We start from the raw sequence: 15015 nt of genomic DNA on the forward strand, positions 1-15015 counted from the left end.
GCTTCTCGCAGTCCCCTCTGTGTCTCGGCTTTCCTCGGGGACCCCAGCGAAGGCAGCATGAGGGAGGGGCAGGTGGGCGGGTGGGGGTACGCGGAGGGAAGGGTGGTGTGCCTGGCCTCTGGCAGCCGGAAGGGATCTCCTCTCCTCCGGGGTCAGGGAGACCACCTGCCTCGGGAGGGGGTGGCAGTGGGTGCTCCTTCGCTGGACGACCCTCTCTCGGGAATGGGGTAGGTATGTGGGGCTCTCTTCCGGCTGTGCTCCTGCAGAGGGCTGCAGGGGGTTGGACTGGATGACCCGCCAAGGAGGCCCCTTCCAACTACGATTCTATCCCCCTGCGCAAGCAATGCAGGACATTCGCAAGTACCTTTCCCCACACGCACACACAACGTGACCCCTGTTCCACACCCAGAAGATGACAAAACAAAATCCTCCAGGATCCCCAGCCAAACTGATCTGCAAAAAGATTGCCTCCTGACTCCAAAGTGGCAGACAGCATTTCCCTCCCTGGGCGTGTCAGAAAAGGTCAGGAGAACTAAGGGAGCCCTTTAGGAGGCCTTTTAGGTTCTCTTTCTGGTTGCGCGACCAGCAGTCCTGTTTGCAAGCCCGTGCTGGGCCGCGTCACGCTAGGAACACCCGCCCCCTATTCCTGTTGTGTTTGGGATCCTGAGGTGGATTTGGATTTGGGTGTGGGAAGCTGAAAGTCTTCTTCTGCCAGGAGACTACCCCACAAGGCTGAAAGACAGCTTGGCACTCCACTGAAGGGCTGGTGAGGTTCAAAATATGAAATGAGCGCACGCTGCGACAGGCAGCATTGGCTCTGCTTTGCTGACCTGCTGTGTTGAGGCTCCAGATGGGTTTTCTGAATAGCTCTTCGGTCTGCCATTCCCGTCGGTCTCCAGGACTAGGCCAAAGTAACATACCAAGTGTGCTGCAATGGAATTGGTTTGAGTGCTAGAGCATGGGCTTTTCAGTTGTCTTGAAAGGGATGTGTGTGTGTTTTTTAAAAAACAAGACTTTAAATGACCAGACTGGGCTAGTCTCTTGGCAGGGGAGAGGATGCTTTTGAGGGTCTTGCTCAGGTGGGGGACCCCCCCCACTTATGATGAGCTTTGACTAGGAAGCTTTTACCCTGCATTTAGAAAGGACAGCTGTTTCTCAAAAACAAGTCATGTCAGACTAACCTTATCTCTCTCTCTCTCTCTCTTTTTTTTGAGAAAGTTACTACCTTGTTGGATCAGGGGAATGCTGTGGACATAGTTTATCTTGATTTCAGTAAGACTTTTGATAAGGTTCCACATAATAGTCTTGTTGACAAATTGGTAAAATGTGGTTTGGGTCCTATGACTGTTAGGGGGGATCTGTAACTGGTTGACAGATCTCACCCAAAGAGTGTTTGTGAATGGTTCCTCATCCTCTTGGAGAGGAGTGACAAGTGGAGTGCCTCAAGGATCTGTCCTGGAATCTGTTTTGTTCAACATCTTTAGCAATGATTTGGATGATGGGGTAGGGGGAATGCTTTTTAAATTTGCAGATGATACTAAATTGGGAGGGGTAGCAAATGCGGTAGAAGACAGAGTCAGGATACAGGATGATCTTGACAGGCCGGAAAACCGGGCTAAAACAAATAAAATGAATTTCAATGGGGATAAATGTAAAGTTCTGCATTTAGGTAGGAAAAATCCAATGCATCATTATATGTTGGGGGAGACTTGTCTTGGCAGTAGTATGTGCGAAAAGGATCTAGGGGAGTATCAACGGAAGTATAGTGTCCAGATCATGCAAAGTGACGGTACTGCTTTACTCTGCTCTGGTTAGACCTCACCTAGAGTATTGTGCTCATAATTTAAGCTGGAACGTGTCCAGAGGAGAGCAACAAAGATGGGGAGGGGTCTGGAGACCAAGTCCTAGGAGGAAAGGTTGAAGGAGCTGGGTATGATATGGTGACATCATAACCATCTTCAAGTCCTTGAAGGGCTGCCCTATAGAGTATGGTGCAGAGTTGTTTTCTGTTGCCCCAGAAGGTCAGACCAGAACCAACGGGGTTGAAATTAAATCAAAAGAGCTTTCAGCTAAACATGAGGAAGGACTTCCTGACAGTTGGGGGGGGGGGGGTTTCCTCAGGAGAACAGGCTTCCTCGGGGGGGGGGGGTGGGCTTCTCCTTCTTTGGAGTTTTTTTAAGCAGAGGCTAGGTGGTGTCAGACTCCTGGTCAAGTTACTCTTAACAACAGCAACCCTTATCGGGAGAGATATATGGTTCCGTTATCTACAAGCCCAAGCTGGCACCGAAAGTCTCAAGGCCACAAGTGAAAGATTCCCGGCTCCCACACCTCAGTCACTCCCCTCCTCTCAGGAATGTCCCTCCCCCCATCGAAGCTGGCAAACTGAGCAAAACGGAGCAAGGTTTGACAGATGGGCCACCTGACAGCCATGCTGATTCTGTGAACTTAGGCAGGTCATGATATGGGAGGGCTGCCTCAGGGCTTGGTTATCCCGGCCCTTTCTGAGACGCTGACCGCCACTTTGGGGCCAGGAACAGTGCTCCCTCTAAGCTGTGGTAGTCTTGTGAGCAAAAATCCTACTTTGTGTATTAAAGTTGTGAGCGAGCGGTTTGGCTACTGCACAAATTGGTTGGCTCTGGAGCCCTCCTTCCTGAGCGAAGACAAAAATGTGTGAGCCGGAGGCTAAAAAACTCGGCTTAGAGGGAGCACTGGTCAGGAAGCCATTTTCCTCCAGGCCAGTTTGGCCAGGGATCCTGGAGTGTCGTTTTTTTGTTTTTGTTTTTGTCATCTTCTGGGTGTGGGACAGGGGTCCCTGGGGGCGTGGAGGGGGAGGTGTTTGTGAACGTCCTGCCTTTTGCAAGGTGGTTGGGCTAGATGAGCACGGAGGTCCCTTCCAGCTCTTGTGATTCCATGAAACCTTGTTGGTCTCGGAGGTGCTGCTGGACTCCAGCCGAGCTGCTCTGCTGCAGTCCAGCACGGCTGCTCCCTTTCCAGGGCGTCCCTGGCCTTGCTCTTGGCTTGGGCCTTTTCTGCAGGTTTCCTGCCTTTCTGCACTCGGGAGGACAGTTGCCTGTCGCAGCTAGCTTCTCAAAACCATGCTCTGACGCAGGCCTCTCGCCTGGACGTGGGAAATGCTTCTCCGTCCCCAGAGAAGCCGAGATGTCTCCTCCTCCTCCTCCTCCACGGGTGGTGGGAGCATTGCCCCTTGCCCCCCCAGAGCTTCCGGGAGAGACGCCCTGCCGCTTGGGGCTGGGGTTTGGGCAGGGGAGGGCTGATGCTCCCTCTAAGCTGCGGCGTTTCGTGAGCAAAAATTCTACTTTGTGAGCTGCTGGCATTAAAGTCGTGAGCAAGCGATTTGGCTGCTGTGTAGATTTGTTGGCTCTTCTGGAGCCCTCCCTTCCTGAGCGAAGACAAAAAGGTGTGAGCCGGAGGCTAAAAAAACCTGTGAGCTAGCTCACACTCACTCAGCTTAGAGGGAGCCCTGGAGAGGGCCGGATTGCACCTGGCACTTTGCTTCCCCGGCAGGAGAGAAGAGAAGGAGGCCGGCAATGTCACGCTGGACGTCAGATGCTTTTTGGCGCATGCTTGGGGTGCGTGTGTGCCGTTGCCGCTCCAGGCGTGAGGTGTCAAAGGGGCCATGTCTGTCTGCCTGTTCCCCTGGCCACTCCAGCTTTCCCCCCCGGCCCCTCCTCTTGCGCGTCCTGAGTTGCCTCTGCCCTCCTCTCCCCTGCAGTTTGTTGACTTCTGCTCACAGCACACCGCGGAGCACCCGGAGGTGATTCCCTACCTGGCCAGCCGGCACCAGAAGTCCAGCCCCCAGTTCCTGGCCTCGGTGGAGTTCCGCAACGTGCTGGGCCGCTGCCTGTCGCGGGTGCAGGGCAAGCGCAGCAAGGTCTACGTCTACATCAACGAGCTCTGCACCGTCTTCAAGGCCCACTCCCAGAAGAGGAAGCTGGCCCTCAGCTCCTCCGCTTCCGCATCTGCCACCGAGGCCTCTGCCGCCGCCCCCTCCGGGCCCCCTGAGCCACAGGCCGAGCCCCCCCAGCCCCGGAGGGGCTCCAAGCGGCAGATCCGGTACCTGGAGAACCTGCTGCAGGTGTATGCGGTGGAGATCCGGCGGCTGCAGGAGCGGGAGCTGGACCTGGAGGAGCTGGACCGCGAGGACTCGGCCTACCTGCAGGAGAACCGCCTGAAGCGGCGCATGATGCGCATCTTCGAGCGCCTCTGTGAGCTGAAGGACTGTAACAGCCTGACGGGTCGTGTCATCGAGCAGCGCATCCCCTACCGCGGGACCCGCTACCCGGAGGTCAACCGCCGCATCGAGCGCCTCATCAACCACCCGGAGGCCTTCCCGGACTACAACGACATCCTCAAGGTGGTGCAGAAGGCCGACAAGCGGCACAGCCTGGGCCTGCCCAAGCGCCAGATGGAGAGCATGGCGGCCGACGCCTTCCGGGAGGTCGGCAATCGCCTGCAGGAGCGGCGCCACCTGGACCTGGTCTACAACTTCGGCAGCCACCTCACGGACCAGTACCGGCCAGGTGAGAGAGTGGGGGGGGGCTCGGGGGGGCAGAGAGGCGGGGGTGCACCCACCGCTGACTTCTGCAAGTGGGCTGCACACACACACACGCTGCTGTCTGCACCCGCCCGTAAACTACTCAAAACAGTGGGGGTGAAGAGCTCGGATGCCATGGCACCGATGGAGGGTGCCGTTAAGTTCAGCGTTCGCGTCAGTCGAAAGTTGCCCCAGAGCCCAAAGCAAGGTTACTCAATTTGTAAAGAAGGACTCGGCCAAGATGAGGGGGGGGACTCCAATCAGAAGGAAGTTCAGAGGGAGAACTAGGATGGTCGCTGTTGAATGTCATGATAAACTGAGAGCAGGAGATGGATCGGTAGATGATGTTTCTGTACGTACGCGTACGTGTGTGTCTGTGTTGCTGATAGTCGGCCTTTCTCGCTGCCATTCGAGGCGCGTTACGCAGAGTCAGTTTGATGCAATCGCCAGGGTGAGTCTTTCATTAAACAGCGGAAGAGGTTTTGGGTTGTAGAATCAGCCAGAAACCTAAAAAACCAGAAATGGAAGGAAAGCGTGAGCCTGAATAGGACAGGTCAGGAAGAGTCCCGCACTTCTGGCTCTCGGCAACGGATGCAGGGCTGAGTCACTCACTTAACGACGGTTCTGTAGCGGGATCCGACTTCAAGCAAAGCGATACACAGTAGTATAGACCCAGTCCCTAATAATCTGTCCAAATCACTCTGTGAATCCTTTTGTACAGTGCGGCTGTATTTTCTGCATGAAAAAAGCTCTCTTGGATAATTCAGTTTTTCACCGTTTGCAGAAGGCCACAGGGGGGAGGGGAGCGGACTGCCTGGCTTCCTCAGGCAGGCTGTCCTGCCACGGACGGAAGCACGTGGATAAGCAATGGTTGGTTTTGCCCACTTGCCGGCTAGTGCCTGTCGAAGTCCCCATCCAAGGGAAGCTGTCATGGTTCTGTGTGGGAGAGCCAGCCCTTTAAACTGAGCCCAGTAGGGGATGGGCAGCCCCCCGTGGTCTGGCTGCAGAGGGGGAGTCATGGATTCCTGCTCTCTCTGGCTGCCAGGAATAGCTGAGCTGTGGCACTCTGCACCAACTGGAGCCCCCGAATTGATTTTGAGGGGAGACCTGTGTACCAGTGCGTTACAACGTGTCAGGCTCCTGCATGGATCAGTTAAGAACATAAGGGAAGCCAGTGTGGGATCAGGCCAGTGGCCCCTCCAGTCTCTGTGTCACACAGTGGCCAAAAATACCAGGGGCCCTCAGGAGGTCCAGCAGTGGGGCCAGGGCACTAGAAGCCCTCCCACCATTGCCCCCCCTACCAAGCACCAAGAATACAATTCCCAACAACATTCACTCTGAAGAATGATAAGTTTATTGAGACATTGATAGGATCCAGCCTGTACACTTGGCTGTGTTAGAACTGAGGTTAAAGGCGTGAAAGCAATAGATATAGGCAGGGTTCAAGCAAGGGCCCTAAAAGGTTCAGAACCCATCACCCGCTGGAATTCTACCCGTCAAATGTAACTGTCAGCCCACCCCCCTTTCAGTGCCATCCAATGCTCCCTCCAAGCTGTGGAGCCTTGTGAGCGAAAATTCTACTTTGTGAGCTACCGGCATTTGTTAGCAAGCGATTTGGCTGCTGCATCAATGAGTTTGCTCTGGAGCCACCTCCTTCCTGAGCTAAGACAAAGATGTGTGAGCCGGAGGCTAAAAAACGGTGAGCTAGCTCACACTCACTCACCTCAGAGGGAACACTGGTGCCGTCCCCCCAAGGTGTAAGACAAAGGCAAGCGCGGAAAGAGGAGACTCAAGGACACGGATGGTTCTCAGGGCAGATCAAAGCAACCTTGGAAGTGGAAGTGTTTCCCCCCCCTCTCCCCCTCCCCGGTTGCTATGGCGAAGGAGCTGTAAAATGTAAAGTGAACTGCCAGTCTGACACAGTGGTCTAGTCTCTCCTGGTGGTGGTGGTGGCAGGGGACTCTACGGGTCCCGATCAGCTGCCTTACGGCTAAGGGGCCATCTTTCATGCTAGGCTGGGTTGGAAGAAAGCCTCTTTTCTTTTTTATTTATTTATTTTATTTATTCTTTAGATTTGTATCCCGCCCTCCCCGAAGGCTCAGGGCGGCTAACAAGGGCATAAATGCCAGATTAAAACAGTAAGAACAGTATAAAAATACAATCATACAACATATAATACGGTTATTAAAAATATCGGTGCTCCAGTACTCACTCCGAATCATAAAACCAAGATGGTGTTCTGAAGATGTTGTAACAGAACCTTTTCTTTTGCAGTGGCCTTAATATGCTTCTCTAGCAGCAGTATTGGGTCAAGTGTAACCCCGAGACTCTTCACTGCACCAGCCGGGGTCAGCTGAGCCTCACACACCAAGCGGGGAGCAACTTGAAGGGCACCTGGTATTTTTGGCCACTGTGTGACACAAAGTGTTCGACTAGATGGGCCACTGGCCTGATCCAACACTGGTGGTGTAGCCAGTTTGGTGCAGTGGCTAAGTGCGCGGTGAACCGGCTTTGATTCCCCACTCCTCCACTCGCACCTGGCTGGATGGCCCTGGGCAAGCCGTAGTTCTGACAAGAGCTGTTCTTGAAAAAGAGCAGTTTCTGTCAAGAGCTCTCTCGGCCCCACCTGCCTCACAGGGTTTCTGTTGTGGGGAGGGGAAGGGAAAGGAGTTTGTAAGCCGCTCTGAGACTCCTCTGGGTAGTGAAGGGCCATGGTTTGGTGTAGTGGTTAAGTGCGCGGACTCTAATCTGGGAGAACCGGGTTTGATTCCCCACTCCTCCTCCACTTGCACCTGGCTGGATGACCTTGGGCAAGCCCTAGTTCTGATAAGAGCTGTCCTTCAAAAAGAGCAGTTTCTGCCAGAGCTCTCTCAGCCCCACCTACCTCACAGGGTGTCTGTTGTGGGGAGGGGAAGGGAAAGGAGTTTGTCAGCCGCTCTGAGACTCCCTTGGGTAGTGAAGGGCAAGGGGTATAAATCCAATCTCTTCTCTTCTCTTATGTCCTCCAAGACCTCTGCCTTCCCAACCTGCGTCCCTTCTGTCTCCCCAGGATTTAGTTCCCATTTTTATTCACTCTTAGCCATCTGAGCACAGCAGCCAAGCAGCAATTTAGGTCCTCTACTGCATCACCGGGAGATGGCCCCCAGCCAATCAGGTAGCCAGCTGAAGCCCGCCAAAGTAATGGGTAACATTTCCCAGGAAAAAGACTAGACCCCAGGCACTCAAAGTCACATGGCACCGAAGACAGAGAATAAAGTCAGCGTAGGCACAGCAGAAACGAAAGACAGCATTCCAAAGCATCCCCCCCACATGACAGCCAGGCAGGAGGCGTAGCTGGCACCAAGTGGAAGATAAGTGTCTTGGTTATCTGTAGCTCAAGCTGGTACAGAGAAGCTCTCAAGGACACCTTGCCCTGGGAAAGGGAGAGGAGGTGCGACCTGCTAGGACAGGTATGTCTAATAACTGTGGCAACCAAAGCTTCTTCCAGCACTCCAAAGGGATCATAAGAACATAAGAGACGCCAATGTTGGATCAGGCCAAAGGCCCATCCAGTCCAACACTCTGTGTCACACAGTGGCCAGAAATACCAGTGCCATCAGGAGGTCCACCAGTGGGGCCAGGACATTAGAAGCCCTCCCACTGTTGACCCCCCCCCCCAAGCACCAAGAAGACAGAGCATAGCTCTTAGAGGAGGCTTTGACAGGAGATGTGTGACACAGGTAATGGAAATAGAGAAAGAAGTGTCAGAGCTGTTTTGAAGGGTGAGGGGTTGGCTGTTCAAAATCTCAGAGTCCTGAGTTGCTCTGGGAACCTGGAGAGATGGTCAAGGTGCCATCAGGTAGTTAGCCACAACATACTCTATCAAAGACCTCAAGATATTCTTGGCAACCTTGAAAATTCGATTCAACAGCCCACGGCATAGCCGTTGGGCTGGGGGAGCGCCTTTGCCTACCTGCTGGATGAGGCAGGCTGGGGGTTTGGCGCCAAATGCGCCATATATGGGCATCTGGTGGGGGCAGGGCCTAGGAAGTTAAGGACGGCCCTGCGTCTCTCCCCAGCAGTCTCTGTTTTCAATACCCTTCCTAATAATCCCCAGCATAGCATTTGCCTTCTTTATTGCAGTCACACACTGTCTCGACATTTTCAGTGAGTTATCTACTACAACTCCAAGATCTCTCTCTTGATCAGTCTCTGCCAGTTCAGACCCCATCAATGTGTATTTATATTTGGGATTTTTGGCTCCAATGTGCATCACCTTGCACTTGGCCACATTGAACCCCATTTGCCATGTTGACGCCCATATTTTTTACAGCTTTGCAGTGTCCTTTTTGAGATCTGGTCATCCTTGTGATGTTCTTGTGGTGTTTGGGGAGCCCTGTTCCCCCCCCCCCAAATGTCTTTCCTTGAGCCTGTGGCGGGGGGAGGACGACTTGTGGGTGGGTGGGAAGGTCCCTGCCCACTCTGGGGTACTGTGAGCCTCTTTAAGCCAGTTTGGTGTTGTGGCGGGAACATCCCAATCCATATAGCTCGGCAAGGCCACTAGCTAAGCAAATGAACTTCGACCGCGCGTGTATAGATATGGGCTCTGGGGCAAGTGATGCTCTGTCTTCTTGGTGCTTGGGGGGGGTCAACAGTGGGAGGGGCTTCTAATGTCCTGGCCCCACTGCTGTGTGGACCTCCTTGTTGGCCCCTGGTATTTCTGGCCCCTGTGTGACACAGAGAGTGTTGGCCTGGATGGGCCATTGGCCTGACCCAACATTGGCTCCTCTTATGTTCTTATGTTAAGACTCCCGGCGGGAGATGACGTAATGAGCAGGAGAGTCGCAGGGTTTCCTGAGAGCAGAGAGATTCACACCAACTGTGGACCCGCCCCAAGCCCTCCCTCCCTCACAAGGCCAGACTGATAGCGTCTGGCTCCCATGGTCTCCCTGGCATGTTTACGGCAAGCTGCTGAGCTGCAAGCAGGCGGGAAGAGGGAAGGGTAGACTACACAGAGATGGCAGCTGTGATCTCCAACCACTCCTGACGTGGAGGCGAAGTGTCTACTTTCCTCCCCTTCCCCAGGCCTTGCCATATTTCCTGAAAGTATCGAGATCTTTGCTGGCAGGACCTGGTGAGATCCCAGCCTGAGGCATGGGGGTGGGGGTGGGGGGCTCCACCTGCCCTCTGAGCAGCTGAGAGGGAAGCGGGGGGGACCTGCCTGGAGGGGCTGCGGGTGGCGCATGGGTGGGGGCTGCCTGTTTCAACCCTGGACTCTGCTCCCGTGAACAACCCACAAAGCTGCCTCCTACTGAGTCAGGCCCGCCCACCCCTTGGTCCATCCCACCATCCCAGCCCACCTTGCCTCCTCAGGCCGGCAGTGGCTCTCCGGGAGATGTCGGGGAGGGAACCTCCCGCGTGCCGAGCAGATGCTTTGCCCCTGAGCCACCGCCCTCGTGGGGTGGGGGTGGGGGGGCAGGGCGTGGGGGTGTGTGTGTTGTGTGGGATCAGGGCCCCGGAGCCACCGCCGCCCTCCTCCACTCTGCCTCTCCGCAGGTTCCGACCCGGCCCTGGTGGACAGCGAGCTGGCCCGCCGCCTGCGGCACAACCGGGAGGAGGCCCTGCAGCGCTTGGAGCACGTCGTCGCCCACTACGCCCAGCTGCAGGACAAGGGCGAGGAGGAGGAGTGGCGGCAGCGCCGGAAGCGGGGGGAGCCGGCCTCTCCCACTCCCTCCGGGGCAGCTGGCAGCGGCGGTGGCAAAGAGGTAGGCGGGGGCGTCCCTCGAAGCCAGAGAGAGGGAGAGAGAGAGAGAGAGAGAGAGCAGCTTTCCTCAGCCCCTCTTCCTCGAGGACAACACACTTGGCCTGTCTTTGCCTGCCCTTCTTTGCTGGAGGGCGGCGGCGGGGTGTGTGTGTTTTGGAGCTCCCCCCCTTCAAGGACGCAGGGGGGCCAAGGAAGCCTTCAGGACAGCCCCCAGCGCGTCAGCCCCCCCTCAGAAGGCGCCAGGGGAGTCCAGTCAGGAGGCGGCCCAGGAATGGCCACGGCCCACTTTCCCGGTTACCCGGGACAACTGGGAGGAAGCCGGCCCTGGCATCCAAGCCGAAGCGCAGGGGGGCCTGCTCCCTGCCCAGGCAGCTCGAGGTCAGCCCCGGAGGAGGAGGAGGCTGCTGCTGCTGGGAGAAGTGCCTCCCCCCTCCACCCACCCCAGTCTCCCTTTCCTTCTCTTCCCAGCCTCCTGGAGGGGCCTCACCTGCCTGCCTGCCCACCCACCCACTGCCGCCTTCTCTGTGCAGCTCTTTCTGGGCCAGGCTGGACAAGAGCCTCCCTTCCTCTGGCCGCTTCTCGGTGGGGTGGGGGGGACCGAATGCAGGGCTGGGCTTTGTGAGTGGCCAGAGCTTGCCCTCCTCTCTTTCTTGGGGTAGCGTTGGGTGAGGGGCTCACCCCTGCGTGTGTGTGTGTTTTTTTGGGGGGGATTCCAGGACCGCCCTCTCTTGGGCTTGCAGACCATCTGCAAGGGGGGGGCTGTTTGCTCTGTCCTGAAGTTGGGGGTCAGGTGGGGGCCTTGGACCCCTCTCCTGCAGTCTGCGGCCCCCTCCCTCCCAGAGCAGATCCTGAAAGGTTGGGGGGGGATGACCCCCCTGCCATCTCTGTCTCCACCCCCTCTTTAAGCCCTCTGCCAGCCCAAGGGAAAGGCACACCACTCCCCACCACCACCACCGCACACCCCTCTCAGTCCCTCTTCTGGTGGTGCTTCCGTGAGTGGGCGGGGATTTATGGTGTCGAAGGCTTCCACGGCTGGAGTTCATTAGTGGTTGTGGATTTCCTGGGCTGTCTGGCCGTGGTCTTGGCACTGTCGGACCTGACGTCTCACCAGCAGCTGTGACTGGCCTGTGCTCCATCTTTCTGTGGCATACCTCCGAGGATATCGTTCAGTGATGTTCACTACACTATTATATAATGATGACAGAAGGCAAAAACAAGTGTTGTTAACAGACTCAGCCATCACAGCTTGCCCAAACGCTGGAGAACATGTAATAGAGAATGATGTCTACTAAGTGGCTACAGTGAAACAGTACAAAATTAGAAGTTGTGATGAAGGATGAACTTTGAAACGTTGTTATCAAGCATCCGGACACAATGTCAAATTAGTTAGTCGTTTCCCATTGTTTAGACACTGTGGGACATACCAGTCCCCTGTTGTTTACATTTTGTACTGTTTCACTGTAGCCACTTTGTAGACATCATTCTCTATTACATGTTGTAATGATTCCGTGTTTTATATATGTGTGTGTGTCTTTTTAAAGTTTAGTTGCATGGCTGTGTGATAGTCTAGAGTGGTTGAAACAGGCAAGTGGTGTGATTGGTGATTGGCAGAAAGGGGGAGGGGTTTTGGAAGTAAAAATTAGTGGATGAACCGGTATGTCAGTCAAGAGTGACAGTTGAAAGATGACAGTTGATGAAGACGGTGGTGGTTAGGAGAGAGTTCTGAAGTCTGGGAGAGAAGCAGTTTTGTGTGCTTAGGAGTTAGTTCTGTGTATGAAGAAAAGTTGAATGTATATGAAACAAGAAAGTAAAGTTAAAGAGAAAAATAAAAAGTCTGAGTGACAGGCTAAAGTGAAACAGTAAACGTATATGGCCTTGAAGAAAAAAGTATTACAAAGTTACATGCCAAGATGCCTGACAGTGAGAGAGAAAAGTGTGTGAAATATCAAAGCAATTGTTTAGTATTTACCCATTCCTAGTTACAGTGTACTACCATATTATTTACGAATTATATCAATAAATCTACTTTTATTTAAGATACCAGTTCTGAAAGAAATACTTCCCAGGACCACATGAGTACCTCGAAAGCCTTAAAAACCGACCTACCTACCCAGTGATAGAAATAGTATAGTATACAGGTTTGGAAAGCCTTAAATTTCCTGGTGGCAGCCGGATATACACAGTAAAACAAAACATAAAGAACACTTTAAAGGGAAACCAGGCCTCCCCAGATAAGGGGTTGTCACACATGTTCTCCAGCTTTTGGGCAAGCTGTGATGGCTGAGTCTGTTAACTACACCTGTTTTTGCCTCGTCTCATCATTATACCTCCGAGGATGCCAGTTGCAGCTGCTGGCGAAACGTCAGGTCCGACAATGCCAGACAGCCTGGGAAATCCACAACAGCTAACGGACTGGGCTTTGCTCAGGAGACTGAAGACACGAATAGGGTGGTGCTTCTCCAGGACAGACTCAGTCCTCGAGCGCCCAGGAAGGGGGCCTTGCAGGCGGACCAGGAGGAGGAGGAGGAGGAGGAGGAGGAAGAAGAGGACTCCTCCTCCGAGTCAGACCTCGAGGCGGAGTTGGAGAAGAGCTTGGAGGAAGGAGGCGAGGAGGAGGAGGAGGGCCCCGCCCCAGGTGGGTCAGGTGGGGGGGGGCGGGACAGACCAGCCACAGGCTCAAGAGGATGGAGCCCGGCTGCAAAGGGGGCGGGCCCTTCTGGGACTCTGGCGCATGGTTGGTGGCCTCTGGCACCTGGAGCCGTGGCCTCGGTGTGAGGAGGGGGGGGGGGGGGATGGGCCAGTAAGTGTCGAAAGAGAGAATTGCACCACAGAGAGCGGCGTGGGAACCGCAAGACAGTATGTGTGTGCGTGTGTGGGGGGGAGGGTCCCTCGGGAGCGAGGCTCGAGAGGGAGTCCCGCAGAGCTAACCTAGGAGAGGACCATGGAAATAGAGCCGTATAACCCAGGGGAGAAAACCGTGCTTATATTAGCGAAAGTATAGATTGCAGCTATAATCGAAGAGTGCAGTCTCAACAAGTCACCGGCACAACTGTGCCTTCACCTGGTGTAATGGGAAAACTCGTGTGTTATGCAGTCCAGTCACAGCGTGACGGAAACCACGGGGGCAATCTCATCCACACTTCATAGTCCCAGACTCTCCTCTCCAAAGGCGAGAAGGAATCAGCTGCTGTGCCAGTGATAAAGTGCTCCTGTAAGGACAGCAGGCGGTTGTCATTCCTGGTTGTGATAGGCCAACTTCAGGGTGCTTCTGTAGGCAAGATAGACAAACTGTAGACTCTGTCACACAGTGGCCAGAAATACCAGGTGCCATCAGGAGGTCCACCAGTGGGGCCAGGACATTGGAAGCCCTCCCACTGTTGACCCCCCCCCCCAAGCACCAAGAAGACAGAGCCTCCCTTGCCCCAGACATAAGAACGTAAGAGACGCCAATGTTTGATCAGGCCAAAGGCCCATCCAGTCCAACACTGTATCACGCAGTGGCCAGAAACACCAGGGGCCCTCAGGGGGTCTAGCAGTGGGGCCAGGACATTAGAAGCCCTCCCACTGTTGACCACCCCCCCAAGCACCAAGAAGACAGAGCGTCACTTGCCCCAGAGCCCATATCTATACCTTGTGGCTAATAGCCACTGAGGGACCTCTGCTCCATATGCTTACCTTTTGAAGCCGTCCATGCTTGTAGCCACTGCCACTTCCTGTGGCAGTGAAATCCTCCGTCTTTCTGTGTTATATACCTCTGAGGAGGCCAGTCACAGCGGCTGGCAAAACGTCAGGTCCTAGAGTGCCAAGACCACGGCCGTACGGGCCGCAAAATCCACAACAGCAAATGAACTCCGGCCGTGGAAGCCTCCGACAACATGTTTTAGTCTTCTTGCTTCTGTAGACAAGATATGCAAATTGCTTTATGCTTCTTGCTCTCGAGTAGCCCTATCCCAACATTTTAAGCAGAGAGAGAGCAGTATTCCGTCAGTGGGACTGCTGGCCCGAATGTCTTCACGGGTGAATAGTCACCACACACACACACACACACACACAGAGCAAGAGGCCATCCGTGCCCTGCACAGGGAGCATTCCTGCCTTCCCAAAGGTCTCCATGTGATTGCACGGACATTGACTTCCGTGCATACAGCCACGGTTTCCCCCCTGCATGATTGTAGAGCCGGCGAGGCGGGTGGTTCCTGCAGGGGTCGGGGGGACATGAGGGCCCTCCTGGCCAGCTCGGGCGGCCTTGTGCCCAGGGGGGGGGTGTGTGTCAGTTGGCGGAGATGGGGGGCGAACGCAGCCTCCCTGGTGGGGCCCTTACTGGTCCGCTGGCAGCCAGACGGTGGGTGGTGGGTGGGAAGGAGAGGTGGGGGGGAGGCCTGACAGGCAGTCCTGACGTCTCCCCCCCCCCCAGATGAAGAAGACCCCCCAGGCCAGGAGGTGGAGGCGGACCAGCAGATGGGGGGACCGGAGGCCACGGATATCCCAGAGGTGATTCTCTACTCCTCTACGGAGGAGGAGGAAGAAGAAGAGGACGAGGAGGAAGCAGCCGCCGCCCCTGCTGCCGAGGAGGAGGGGGAGGAGGGAGCCCCCCCAGGCGTGGAACTGCCCCACGAGGAGCTCTTTGGGCTGGAGGTCGAGGAGACGCAGCAGCAGCAGCGGCCCCCGGAAGGCAGCGAGACGCCTCCCCCCTCCCCCCCGCCCCTTCCCTGGGCCC

General features: G+C 55.3%; 1 protein-coding gene across 1 annotated transcript in view; it reads left to right on the forward strand.

The window, feature by feature from the left end:
- Positions 1-3637: 3637 nt before the first annotated feature.
- DAXX (death-domain associated protein) overlaps positions 3638-15015 on the forward strand; it is a 12537-nt gene continuing 1159 nt past the window's right edge. The window contains exons 1-4 of the mRNA XM_015417430.1: positions 3638-4541; positions 10091-10299; positions 12762-12933; positions 14713-15011. Of these exons, the coding sequence (XP_015272916.1) occupies positions 3638-4541; positions 10091-10299; positions 12762-12933; positions 14713-15011 (1584 nt within the window). The remainder of the gene's footprint in view (positions 4542-10090; positions 10300-12761; positions 12934-14712; positions 15012-15015) is intronic.

The sequence above is a fragment of the Gekko japonicus genome, unplaced genomic scaffold, assembly GCF_001447785.1.
Source record: "Gekko japonicus isolate JY-2015 unplaced genomic scaffold, Gekko_japonicus_V1.1 scaffold2685, whole genome shotgun sequence".
Taxonomy (NCBI): domain Eukaryota; kingdom Metazoa; phylum Chordata; class Lepidosauria; order Squamata; family Gekkonidae; genus Gekko; species Gekko japonicus.